General features: G+C 41.5%; 1 protein-coding gene across 6 annotated transcripts in view; it reads left to right on the forward strand.

Annotated features, from left to right (window-relative positions):
- HMCN1 (hemicentin 1) overlaps positions 1 to 14,051 on the forward strand; it is a 327,504-nt gene that overhangs the window by 141,397 nt on the left and 172,056 nt on the right. For all 6 annotated transcript variants that reach the window (XM_043521104.1, XM_043521103.1, XM_043521105.1 and 3 more), the window contains exons 12-16: positions 6,843 to 6,984; positions 7,399 to 7,526; positions 10,992 to 11,105; positions 12,352 to 12,510; positions 13,426 to 13,620. In XM_043521104.1, coding sequence (XP_043377039.1) covers positions 6,843 to 6,984; positions 7,399 to 7,526; positions 10,992 to 11,105; positions 12,352 to 12,510; positions 13,426 to 13,620 — 738 coding nt within the window. The remainder of the gene's footprint in view (positions 1 to 6,842; positions 6,985 to 7,398; positions 7,527 to 10,991; positions 11,106 to 12,351; positions 12,511 to 13,425; positions 13,621 to 14,051) is intronic.

A 14,051-nucleotide genomic window follows, 5' to 3' on the forward strand; every position in this document is an offset into this window, starting at 1 on the left:
TGTACTTTTCTTTTAATTAAGTGCATGTAATTGTGGCCAATACAATCAATGTGGCTACTTGATAAAGAAGTCTTCTGCATGTATCTAATAAATATTATTTATTGATTTTGATACATACTTTAACAAGTCTATTCTTCAGACCTGTCATTGCAACAGTAGCTGAACTGTGTTTGTGTGCCTTATTTTTACACAGCTGTTTTCATCTAAAAAAGAAAAGGAGTACTTGTGGCACCTTAGAGACTAACCAATTTATTTGAGCATAAGCTTTCGTGAGCTACAGCTCACTTCATCAAATGCATTTTCATCTAGTTCACAATCCAAAAATGTGAAATACTACAATGAATATTTAATATGAAACCACAGAAAATCCAGTGCATATTGGTGAAATACGATCTAAGCTAATACAAGTCAGATGAGAAGTAAAGATTTCTTTTGAAAATATATTGACTGTGTATGTGCATATGCATAAAGATAATCTTTCCTAGTAATGGATCCAATCTGGATTCTGTGCCAGAATTGACTTCAAAGTGGAAATACCAGGGGGAATGCACAGTATCATCCTGACTCCATCCTTCCTTTTCTCTCAGCAACATATATGTTAATATTTGTTGCAAGCAGGTTTTGATCTTACTGTAGTTTTTTCGCATGTGCATTCATGACACTAACATACTGCAGATGTTCAAAAAATTGAAGATCAAAATTGTGTGCCTCCATCCTGGCACTTACAAATGCAGAATTAAAGATCTTTTAACAAATCGATGGCCATACAGAACTTCACAAGCATCCCTCTATTGCATGCTTTGACCACATAGCGCTTCATGGTTATAAGTGGAGATGATTCTTCTGATCCAAAAGTACAGAGCCCTGCCACTTAAATTAAGATATATGACACGCACTTGCTCACATCCGAAAATAGACTATTAAACTAAAGCCCATTAAAGTTAATTGGGACTCTTTCCCAGTGGGAATTGGATCAGGCCTATAGCGAGTAGCCAGTACACGGTGGCTCTGATCATGGTACCTGATCCATGCTATCTGATCCATGTAGACAGATACCAATGTCCCTGTGAAATCCTCTTGAAGATAATGGGGCTCTCGTTTGGTTGCAGGTAGGCCAGATTGCAAGGACTGAGATTTGCCTAGTTAGTGTGGTCAGTATGTTGAAGTGAATTTTGCAAAAATCACACCCTGTCAGCAAAATTTGCAAAATGTTTATGCAAGTCACTAAAACTATTGCCTTGTTGTGTGATAGCTTTTGATTTGGACACAATTAAATGGTTGTACTTGTTTATCTTTGTTTATGCATTGCTGTGTGAAGAATTTAAATCACATGCCTTTCCAAAGAATTGTTGTTTGAGACAGTGAAGAGACAACAAAGAATTACTGAATCTCTAAGAAAAGAACAGGAGTACTTGTGGCACCTTAGCGACTAACAAATTTATTAGAGCATAAGCTTTCGTGGGCTACAACCCACTTCATCGGATGCATAGAATGGAACATATAGTAAGATATATATATATATATATATATATACACACACATATAGATAAGTTGGAAGTTACCATACAAACTGTGAGAGGCTAATTAGTTAAGATGAGCTATTATCAGCAGAAGAAAAAACTTTTGTAGTGATAATCAAGACGGCCCATTTAGACAGTTGACAAGAAGGTGTGAGGATACTTAACTTAAGGAAATAGATTCAATATGTGTAATGACCCAGCCATTCCCTGTCTCTATTCAAACCCAAGTTAATGGTATCTAGTTTGCATAAAGAAAAGGAGTACTTGTGGCACCTTAGAGACTAACCAATTTATTTGAGCATGAGCTGTAGCTCACGAAAGCTCATGCTCAAATAAATTGGTTAGTCTCTAAGGTGCCACAAGTACTCCTTTTCTTTTTGCGAATACAGACTAACACGGCTGTTACTCTGAAACTAGTTTGCATATTAATTCAAGCTCAGCAGTTTCTCGTTGGAGTCTGTTTTTGAAGCTTTTCTGTTGCAAAATTGCCACCCTTAAATCTTTTACTGAGTGGCCAGAGAGGTTGAAGTGTTCTCCTACCAGTTTTTGAATGTTATGATTCCTGATGTCAGATTTGTGTCCATTTATTCTTTTGCGTAGAGACTGTCCGGTTTGGCCAATGTACATGGCAGAGGGGCATTTCTGGCACATGATGGCATATATCACATTGGTAGATGTGCAGGTGAACGAGTCCCTGATGGCGTGGCTAATGTGATTAGGTCCTATGATGGTGTCACTTGAATAAATATGTGGTCAGAGTTGGCACAGGGCTTTGTTGCAAGGATAGGTTCCTGCGTTAGTGTTTTTGTTGTGTGATGTGAGGTTGCTGGAGAGTAATCAGGGGCTCGTTCACTTGCACATCTACCAACAAATACTCACCAGCAACCACACAACACTAATTAGGGAATTAGTGATATATAGAGCTGCGTGAGCCTGCCCCTGCCTGGGTCACATCACATGGAGGTGACGCCCCCACCTCTGCTCCCACTGGCATAATCTTGTATGCTGTTTCCTCCTCTCATTTTCACTGGACAAAAGCCTCTTCTGCTGCTAAGACTCTACTGGACAGGACGAGTGCTCTGCAAAACTCATAGGAATTTGCATAACTACATTGATGTCGCAAAAAGAAAAGGAGTACTTGTGGCACCTTAGAGACTAACCAATTTATTTGAGCATAAGCTTTCGTGAGCTACAGCTCACTTCATCGGATGCATAAAGTGGAAAATACAGTGAGGATGTTTTTATACACACAGACCATGAAAAAATGGGTGTTTATCACTACAAAAGGTTTTCTCTCCCCCATCCCCACTCTCCTGCTGGTAATAGCTTATCTAAAGTGATTTTTCATGGTCTGTGTGTATAAAAACATCCTCACTGTATTTTCCACTTTATGCATCCGATGAAGTGAGCTGTAGCTCATGAAAGCTTATGCTCACATAAATTGGTTAGTCTCTAAGGTGCCACAAGTACTCCTTTTCTTTTTGCGAATACAGACTAACACGGCGGTTACTCTGAAACCTACATTGATGTCCACATTTACTGAAACTTTGCATGTAAATCAGTTGCTGCCCTAACTAGTTCCTTGCTCTGTACATGCAAATGTGGCAGTTGCCTTTGGAAATGTAACTGTGCATGCATTTTTGCTTTTGGACCTTAGAGCTCTGTCAAGTGTCACACAATGAGTCATTGATAGAGTCGGACACAGTCCTGAAGTCCTGAACACAATTCCTCTGTTATGACCACTAGACAACACAATTTTAATGCAGGCTTCTGGTAAAGTATGTGCTGATGTTCCCACTAACTAAACTTCAAAAATACGTTTAGAAACCCTTGGGGGAATTTATTGTGGCATCTCTGATGTTTGCAAACAATAAAGCTTCTGGTATCACTGGTGATGGTATGAACTTGCCTGCTCTGCAGGATTAGCGAGATTTAGTTGGCTAATGTTTACAATCCAAGTTGGTTAAGGAGTCTCATCAGCCCATTGCAGGTACAGACTCTGTGTTAACTCAAATGTGAGTCTGGCTTGACTAATAGTGCTTATGCCCTTCCCAACCTATATTGCCCCAAATGTGTAACTTTCTTGATAGACCTTTCTATGTAAAAGTCATACCATTACTAAGGAGACTGCCATGGACTTGCAATTTGTGTAACTGTGGGCAATTTATTTAATTTTTCTTTACCTTGTTTTCTCCATTTGTAAAATAGAGACAATAATACCATCCTCTTTAAAGTGTATTGACATCTATGCAAGAAAAGTGTTATATAAGTGCTGCCTTATTATTTGTTAAAAAATACTGCTGAAAATAGCCAGTGATTTGCAAAAATGTATCAAAGAGGGCTTTATTGCAGTGTTTAGTGTTATAAACCTATATGAACTGTAATAACTTTGATCAGTTGGTACTTTGTCTGGGTATAACCCTAAGTGATTACCCTATAAGCTGTACTCCGATTCAGAAGATAGAAACTATCATGTATTTATCTTGCAATAACATAGGGCTTGTCTTTACTACTGCACTAAATCGGCACTGCTGCAGCATGTCTGGTGAAGACCGCTTACACTGACGGCAGAGCACTCTCCTGTCAAGATAAATTACTCCACCTAAACAAAAGGTGGAAGCTATGTTGGCTGGAGAGCTTTTCCTGCCAACATAGTGTGGTATAGAGATCGCTTTAAGTCAATGTAAGTTATGTCACTTAGGGTGGTGTTTTTTTTACACCCCTGAGGGATATAACTTACATCAACTTAAGTGGTAGTGTAGACAAGCCTATAATAAAGACATTGGCACAAAATAACATTTGCCATGTAGTTAACTAATTGGATGACCACGTACTATGAATAAAGAGGGTTCACATGTTATTTCTGCCCTGCAACAATGTGTAGTGAACTACTTCTCTTTTCTAGAAAAAAGTATAGACTGGTCCTGATAAGTGTTAAGGAAAGATAGGATACAGGTCATCAGATTGGATGCAGGCGTAAATCCCTCAAGAAAGAAGAATGTGAAATTTACAGGAAAAAAATTCATCCTGTAAATTGACTCTTTTCACATCATCTGAAACTAATTGTGGAGGGATCTCCAGTGACTAAACTAGGAAGAGTTATGCTGTTAATCATGCAGTCATCATAACCTTATTTCCACTATGCTTAGTTGCTTATCCCGCACACAAATGCACAGTTCATATTAGCTTTGTGATAATATTTTACATATTTTTCTTTCCTCAACGAATAAAATAAAATATGCAATACACTCGGTCTTATTTGACAGCCTTTCCCATCGAAGCAAATACAGCCCCCCCCACCCCCCGATATATGTGTGGCCATATATGGCCACCTTTACTCTCTGAAGTGAAGGAAGGGGAGAGTATACATACTGATGTATCACACTGTATTTTACCTGTAAATTACATCTCTTCTTGGCAAGTTCTTATATGTGTTAAAAGAAAAATTAAGGTGTGGCAAATATTGGGACTGTGAGAATGCTGCTGTCAGTCGCCCATGCTAATTAGGTAGCCTGTGACCATCCCAGCTTGAACTTGGAGTCCCAGATTAGTTTTTTAAAATCGTTTTGCTGCTGCTGTTTGTTGCACTGTTACTTTAATGTCAGCAATAATGTATGTATATTTTCCAGCAGAAGTGCAGATTTTACCCCACCCTCTCCCAAGGGATGATGTCGTCACACCTGTGTGCTGCACATTTATTTACCGTGTGACCCTTAACAGTCTGTAGCTTGGCTTTAGTTGCAGAGTGACTCTCTTAGCAGTATGCATCCTGGTCTTTGTAACTTGACTCTTTAAGTCCACTTTCCCCTTAATACACTGAACAGTTAGGGTTAGGCAGTTTGGGTAATTGGTGGTAGCCAGCAAGAAAAATAGCCATCTGTTAGAAGGACGTGTATTAAAACTCAATGGTACCCGACTGGCACCAATTGTAAAGACAGATGCAGTTAATGCAGTTGTAACACAGGCTGCAGCAATGGAGGCAAATGCTGCTAATCCAAAAGTGGGTGGTGGTGGTGAAACAAATGCAACATTACTGTAGAAGGCATTAACGAGAATCAGCCTTTACTCCTGAAAGATTCTTCTCCTTCTGATAATCCATCAGCTGCTGCTGATTCTCCCCTAAAAGTGCATGAAGGCACGTGAGGCTGTGTTGTAAAAGGAGCACATTCGTCATTTGCCATAATGAACTGGATTGATAGTCTAGGGCATTGTTGAGCAGCTTCATGGACTCTGATCAGTCTCTTCCCTTAGAGAACCCATTATTACACTATGGGTATCAACACCACAGAAGCAGACTGGCTCCACAATGACTGATGATGATTTCATTTAAAAATAGTATATTTCAAGTCTGTATTTAATTTTGTCACCCAGGATTAAATTCATCCCTGTAAAGAGGGCTGCCAGAAAGCCTGTGAGCTGCCTAAATGCTGCTTACACCCTGCTGGTCCTTTGCTCCCGCATCCCTAAATAGTCAAGTGGTGTTATCCTGAACTCATTGGCATTTTAGTCTTCAAGGATTTTTAATAGTTTTTTCTTAAGTCTCCCTTCCTGTGGATTCCCACTCCGTGAGTTTCATGCTGACATCTGGGTTGGAACAAACATACAGCTGACGCAACTAAGTTTTGCTTGGTTTGGAGCTGAAGCCATTAAAACTACAGTTTCTCATCGTTTCCACCCAAAAGTAATAAATTGGCACAGCTTGCTCATAACTCAGCCCAGGTTTGTGAGCCTTGGTGAATCTTTTTGGTAAATCTGGCTCAGGTTTTGGGTTGTAACAACACTCAAAACCATGTGAAATTGGCACCCACTGCATTTGAGATTTGGACAGTCATATTTTAAAACAAATTGAAATGTGGGTTTATTTTCTGTTTGTAACCTAAATACCATCTTTAATACTACTTTTTCATCTAGCCATGCATGTCTCCTGCCAAGGATTGGGGTTGGGCAATTGGGAAGGGAGGTGTCTACAAGAAGACCTCTCTAGTTTAAGTAGTATATAATATGAAACATTTTGAGAGACAATCTAAATAAAAGGGATTCTATAAATATATAATCACAATTTATACTTTTGAGTAGCATCTGCTGCTTTGTTACTCTTTTCATGCAGCTCTGAAAATCATCAATAGTATTAAAAAAGAGGCAATGGGATGGGGGGGGGGCAGGATTCTGGTCAGTCCTTTCTTAGTGGTGTTTTCCATCATAAGAATGTGTCTGAAGAGTGTATAGAGTAATTTATTATCAAGGTTTTCGGTAAATGGCTGCAAACTTGATCATCATAAAAGTCAAGCTGATGTTTCAATATTATTATTTTATTTTTAACAGAACCACCCAAAGTTGTCGTATCACCTAAGAATCAGTCTTTTACAGAAGGCTCTGAGGTGTCTATAATGTGTTCTGCAACAGGTTATCCAAAGCCAAAGATAGTCTGGACACACAATGACATGTTTATCATGGGATCAGACAGGTATGGTAATGGGCTTGCAGCCTTTCCCTCTTTTCTATTTGAGGAGGGTAGTGTTCAGGAATTAGCATTGAAGAATTATGAAATGTTCTGAATTAAAGTTTCCTACCAACCTCAAAGGCCTGTGAGACTTGTAAATAGTGCTTGGGGGGAAAAAAGGAAGTTGGGTAAACTCCAAAATCTGGCCCTTTAATCTCAGTTTTCTCATCTGTAAAATGGAAATATTATGATTACCCCATTTCACAAGGATATTGCAAGACTTAATTTGATGATGCTTCCAAAGCACTTTGAGATGCTCTGATGGAAGTTACTACTTATACAAAACACATGCATCTATGAAAACCATCTACACACACACTGCTGCCACAACAATGACTACTGAATTTTGTTGATACCTTTTTTTTCCTCCCTCCCCAGATATAGTTTGAGCCCAGAAGGCACCTTGATAATCAAAAAGGCCATTCCAAAAGACGCAGGACTTTATGGTTGTTTGGCCAGTAACTCAGCTGGGACAGAGAGACAGACTTCTACCCTCACATACATTGGCAAGTATAGAAAGAAACAATGAAGTGACATTAAAAAAGAAACAGATGATCTGAGTGAAAAAGTTGAATAATATTGATAGAACTGTTCAGAACATTTCTAATAAAATAAAGTTTCCAATAAAAAAAAATCCTGAAAAATGTTAAAAAAAAATTCCTGTTTTCTAACCAGCTGTAAATATTGATAATGTTAAAGGTTGTGGTGGTGGTTACTGTTTATTCATTTAAGGCTCTCTTGTTTATTTTAATTCTAATTTTACAATGAGAAATAATGTTAAAAAATTAGATCTGCAGTGAGCAGTGCTACCTGCCAGTGAACACAGGAGACAAATGGGCCTCAACTGACCTCTCTTTTTCTTTATCCCTCCCACTGGGAAACTTTAATCTATTCTTATCCCATCACCCTTCATATTAGGCCAGCTCTCTGGTGCATGCATTACTCCTGGGGGAATTCTGCACCCCTGCGCAGAATTTATGTTCCCAGCAGATTTCTTTGCTTCCCTGCAGAAAAGTGACTTTCTGATGGGGCAGCCACAAGAGCGGTCATGCAATCCTCCCTAGCAGTATTTTTCAGGTGCCCAGGGCAGCTGGCAGAGGTAAATAACTATGGGGCAGGACTGGGGAAGACCCAGCTGATGGTTCCTACCCTGTACCGAGCTCAGCTGCTAGTCTCAGCTGGGCAGGAGGGGACTTAGTCTTCCCCTACATGGCTTCCGGGGCTGGGTCAGACCCACCCGAGTTTCCTGCACCCATCACTCCTCGGCTGCAGAGGGAGGGATCACTGTACAGGGAGCTGCTCCCCCATCTGCCAACCCATGCATCCAAACCCTCCCACAGAGCCTCACTCCCCCTGTACCTGGACCACCCCGATGAGCCACCTGCACCTGGATCCCCATCCCACTGAGCCCCAGTCAGCTGCACCTGGATCCCTACCCCACTGAGCCCTACTCCCCCCCCCAGCATCCAGACCCCCCCCACCAGCTTTATTCCCCCCCGCCAGGCCACCATCCCCCCCAGCTGAGCCCCAACCACCTTCACCTGGATCCCCCTGCAGCATCCCACTACCATTGCACCCAGAACCACTGTTATACCAATAAAATAAAAACCAGCAGGATCTTTATTAAAGGAGAAAGGCAAAATACCACATTTATTGTGAATACAGAAAGAATCATAGTAACCAGTTAGTTATAGCTATAACATTCCATTCAATCTCATATTTATTCATACATTCATTCACACACACACAGTTCTTCTGCAAGGTTGTTATCATAGTTACCAGCTTTAGAGTTGCTCATGCCAAGCCACTGGCCAGGTGGCCTGGACATGAGGAGGGAGCAGGGCCTCGTCAGATGCATATCTGATGCTCCTGGAAGTTGGTTTGCAGAATCAGACCCCAAAGTTCTCACTTTCTAGAGTCCATTTTTATAGGAATTTCTTCCTATGCCAGTCTATGGGAATTGCTTCATCATGCTGTTGCTGAATCAATCAGCAGATGTCACATTCCTGACGGCTCCGTGCTGCCAGACGTTATCTTGTTCTTTGGTTCTCCCATTCTTGAGGCTGTTGGGTGGATTCCAGTCTGCCCTCCGGGGGTCGTCTGGTTATTTCCACTTGATGCCTTCTTCAGCCGATGGACACTGCATTCTTAGGCTGGCACCTCCCTGATCATTCAGTTATTATCCACACCAAGCATCTATCCACATACATCCTCTCTATTTTAATCACAATTGTTAACAAAGCAAGATGAATACAACAAAAGGGTGGGAGTCTCTGGGTGCTGTTTCTATTGTTACAGAGTATTGCTTTGAGTCTCTCTCTGAGAGAGTAGTTGTTGTTACAAAGAATTGCTTTGAGAACAGACTGTCTTAGAATGTACTAACACAATTAGCAGCTTGCAAGTTTCACACATAGAGGAAGAGAAACAGTACCAAAAACCAAGAGACCTCTTAATTAGTAATACCCTGGAATTTAAACTATGGGGAATCAAACTCATTTGTGATTTTAATACAGAACTTCTTTAATAGATCCAACACCACTCAGCAAGCACCTGTGCAGCCAGATCCCTCTGTACCCAGATTCCCCACTGAGCCACCAGCACCCAGATTGCCCCGCACAGAACCCCCTCAACCCCCACCTGGATCACCCCACACTAAGCCCCTCCACACTTGGACCCTAGCTGGCTGAGCCTGCCTGCACCTGGCACAGAGGGGCAGGGCCCTGGGGTGTTTCTGGGGCAGGCCCGGTCCTTGTGCTGTGTCAGTGTAGCAAAGTGATGACTCACTGATGCAGCGCCTCCTGCTAGTCATCTTGGGAATTAGCTCTTCAGCATACAGAGCACCTCTTTCTGCCAGTGGCTCCCAGACCCCGGTGCCCTTTACCTCAGGGTTCTGCCCCCAGCAGAAACCCAGTCTGGGTGTCCCCTCCCAGGGGAACCCCCAACCCTCTAGCCCCACCTTGCCTCAGTGGCTACTGCCAGTCATCATCTATCCCCTACTCACTGCAGTCTATAAACCACTCATCACTGGCAAGGGGGTTAGGGCCAGCTGCCTCTGCCTAACCCCAGACTGTACCTCTGCAGCCCCAGTACCTTCTTTAGGCCTTGCAGAAGACCTGCAGTCTGGGGAGTTACCAGGCTGGAGTGCCCCAGCTCCTCTTGCCTTTCCCCAGCACTACTCTATCTCACATACCCTTCTCTCCCAGGCAGCCAGGTTCTTCTCTCTCCAGGGCTAGAGAGAGACTGACTCTTTTAGCTCCTGGCCCCCAGCCCTCTTATCAGGGCCAGCTGGGCCCTGATTCAGCTGGCTGCAGCTGTGGCTGCTTCCCCAATCAACCCAGCTTGGCTGCTTTTAACCCCTGCCTATCAGAGTGGGACAGGTGCCCCACTACAGTCAGGGTTGGGTGCAGCTTCACAGCTGACTCCGTGTCACTGGGGGAGCTGCTGATGGATTTCCCACCTCTGTGCAGCCAGTGGCCTGTGCTCCCCAATGCCATGTTGGAGCTTCCACATTTATTTGACAAATAAAATTTGCAGAATTTTTAATTTTTTGGTGCAGAATGCCCTCAGGAGTAATAATATATGTGTTTGTAGTACACTGAGCACAGTGGGCCTCTGAGCACTGCGGTATTGCACCTATTTAATATTGGGAAGTAGACATCGAGAGAGAGTCTCTGAATCTTTCCAGATCCTCTGGATATTCAAATCCTCTCATTTCTTATTTCTCACTCCTTAATATTCCACTCACCTTTCAGTTATCCTGCCATTCCAATTTCTTTATTCTCCCCATTTCCCTCGATATTTTGCAGTTTACCTAAGATTCTCAAGCTTGACCAGCTTTAGTTAAAATATTCTGTCTAATGTCCGTGTAACAAGAGGAAATTGGAGACCATCCTAACTTAAGTCACAAATATTTAAAGTAAACGTGCTTTGTTTACTTGAAAAAAAACTCTAATATTTTTCCTTTTTTCCAGAGAGTCCAAAGTTGACTGTAGTTCACAGTGAAATTCTAGTTGCCCTTGGAGACACGACTGTAATGGAATGTAAAACCACTGGGGTCCCACCTCCTCAAGTTAAATGGTTTAAAGGTGCATTTCTTCCATCCATCTGGGTCTATTTTGCTTGGTTGGTTTATTTACTGAACAATATCTTACTCAATTACTTTGATTTGTGACTTAATAGTGCTAAAAGCTGGTTTACTATTGAAGTGGTGACTAAACCATGAGGTTCTAATTTTGGAGATACAGCACTAGACCTTTAGGGTCTGATATATTACACTCTGTTTTACTCTTTTAACTCCATGGACTTTGTGAAGTTACACTAATGTAAAATGAGTGTAACAGCGTGGTGAGTCGAATCTTGTGTCTTCTAAATAATGGCCTTCCTACTTTGTAGAATGTTTAGATATATGTGACTAAAATCTCAAATGCATTTTTTTATGCTTGGTAATTGAATAACTCCTCCAACCCCCTCAAAAAGCACAAGGAGCCCTTTACTTCTCCTGCCATCAAAATTTTAGAGACCCCCACTTATCGAGTGGAAGGACAGGGGGGAGGGATAGCTCAGTGGTTTGAGCGTTGGCCTGCTAAACCCAGGGTTATGAGTTCAATCCTTGAGGGGGCCATTTAGGGATCTGGGGCAAAAATTGGGGCTTGGTCCTGCTTTGAGCAGGGGGTTGGACTAGGTGACCTCCAGAGGTCCCTTCCAACCTTGATATTCTATGACACTGCGGGGGCACAACTCAGAAAGCCATCATAGAGCTACATGAGGTTCTCCCTCACCCTCAGAAACTGAGCCTGAACTCCCAGAAAAAAGGGTTTATTGTTCCATGCACAAAGGTGTAAACTATTGAAATAGGCTGAATACTAGAAAATACTTCAATTAAACATCTGGAATCCCAATAGCCCTGGTACATAAGAATTGCCCTAAAAGATCAGGCAGATGCACCCTCTGGTACATGTTTCTGTCTCTGATAGTGGTCAGTACCAGATGCTTCAGCAGAAGGTGCAAAAAACTCACAGTGGATTATTCTGGGATAACCTGCCCATAAGGAAAGTCTCTTCCTTACCCCCATCAGTTAGAGGTTGGCTTATTCACTGAAGAAAGAGGCTTTATAGCTCTTCTTTTAAAAAGTGATTTTATTCAGTCTAATGTAATGGCGGATGTTCTCATTTTCTGATGAATGGAAGCCAATGTATTTATCTGTGGTGCATAATTAAATACAATCATACAATGATGTAATCTCAGATTGGGAATGAAAGGGGTATTTCTTTCATAGGAAACAGTTTTGGAAATACTGTGTTATTTCATGCTATCTTTTTTATCTGGACCTAGGTGACCTAGAGTTGAGGGCGTCAATGTTTCTTCTTATTGACTCTCATCGGGGTCTTTTGAAGATCCAGGAAACGCAGGATCTGGATGCTGGTGATTATACTTGTGTGGCTAGCAATGATGCAGGAAGAGCATCTGGCAAGATAACTTTAGATGTTGGTTGTAAGTATCCTGTATTTAAGTTCATTAACTGCTCATGATTTAAATGTTTCCATTTCCTGACATTGGAAAGACTCACAATTAGAAACCTAGGCTTCACATTAACTTAACCTGTGCTTATTAGTGTAGGGTTGTGCAGATCACTTAACCTTTCACTCTGTCAATAACACCAAACTCCATTCCTCTTTTATCTCCTTTCAAAAATGTCTTGTGCCTTTTTCCATGCAGCTCTGTATACTTGGAATACTCTCCACTGTAGTTCATCAAGCCAGCTCCCTTGCCTCATTCAAATCCTTCCTACAACTATCCCTCCTCCTCACATCTTTTTGCAAAGCTCATGAAAAGTGAAGAGAGGGGAGAAACATTGCCTTTTTTTTAAAGCTGTGAAGCATGAAGTTGTGCACATGCCACACTGACCCGAATAACCACACAACATTATTGTCACTCTTGTCCTTCCTCTCCTCTTTCTCCAACCCTTTTTGGTCTGACAATGACACTGACTTGTTGCATCATGTTGAATATTGGCCCCAGTTCTGTAAGTTACTCTGTGGAGACAGATCTTTGTGTCTGTATGGAGTCCTGCTTTTGTCAGAGAGGCTCTTTGCTAGTGTAGAGGTCCTCTCATGCAGTGTAACTTATAGGGCCAAGGTCTTAATCTGTAAGCTCATTTGAATAGAATTGGATCTGTTCTTATTTCAGTGGGGTGCCTAGAATATTGTTGAGTACCCCCAAAATAAATAAATGATGATGCAAAACTGCAGTTACAAGGCTTTGCTAAATTTAGAACTTGCTATTTAGGTATTACATGCTGTATGATGGAACATATATTTGAAATTGTAGTTTAACTTAAACTGCAAAGGAAATACTAATGCCATGTTACTTCTCTGTTTTATGTTCTGTGTACTCTATCTCTTCCAGCTCTCCCAGTTTTCACACAGGAACCTAGTGATGAATCTGTGGATATTGGATCAAATGTGACATTGCCTTGCTATGTTCAGGGTTACCCAGAACCAAAGATTAAATGGAGACGGCTGGATGGCGCCCCTCTTTTCTCCAGACCCTTTGCAGTTAGTTCCATCAGTCAGCTCAGAACGGGTGCCCTGTCTATTAACAGTAGGTAGACAAAAATCTATAAAGACAAGATCATAAAATATATACTGTACAAAATGTATTTATCAAAGTTACTGTAATACTCTACTATTCATTTTGCCTTTAACAATGTCAGTTTTTAGTACAGACTATATCCATTAGACACCAAAATTCCACTGGCATTCTGGTGGTAGGGCTGAATGCACTTCAGTTACCATTTGAATCTCTTTGTATTTGAGTGAGAATAATGTCAGTGCCACAGAAGTACAGTGTTTGGGGTAAGATAAAAATTTGGGTCCTGGCCAATTGTTGACACTAAAGATTCCATGGAATCTACGCAAGAGAAGAGGATGTTAAGTCCATTGTTTGTGCCAACTCCTAGTTTGGGTAGCTATTGTACATTATGCCTGCTGTTTCTTCTTGCAGCTTCAGTTGGCTATTGTATTCTTCATCTC

Source organism: Chelonia mydas, chromosome 8 (assembly GCF_015237465.2).
Source record: "Chelonia mydas isolate rCheMyd1 chromosome 8, rCheMyd1.pri.v2, whole genome shotgun sequence".
NCBI classification, from domain to species: Eukaryota; Metazoa; Chordata; order Testudines; family Cheloniidae; genus Chelonia; species Chelonia mydas.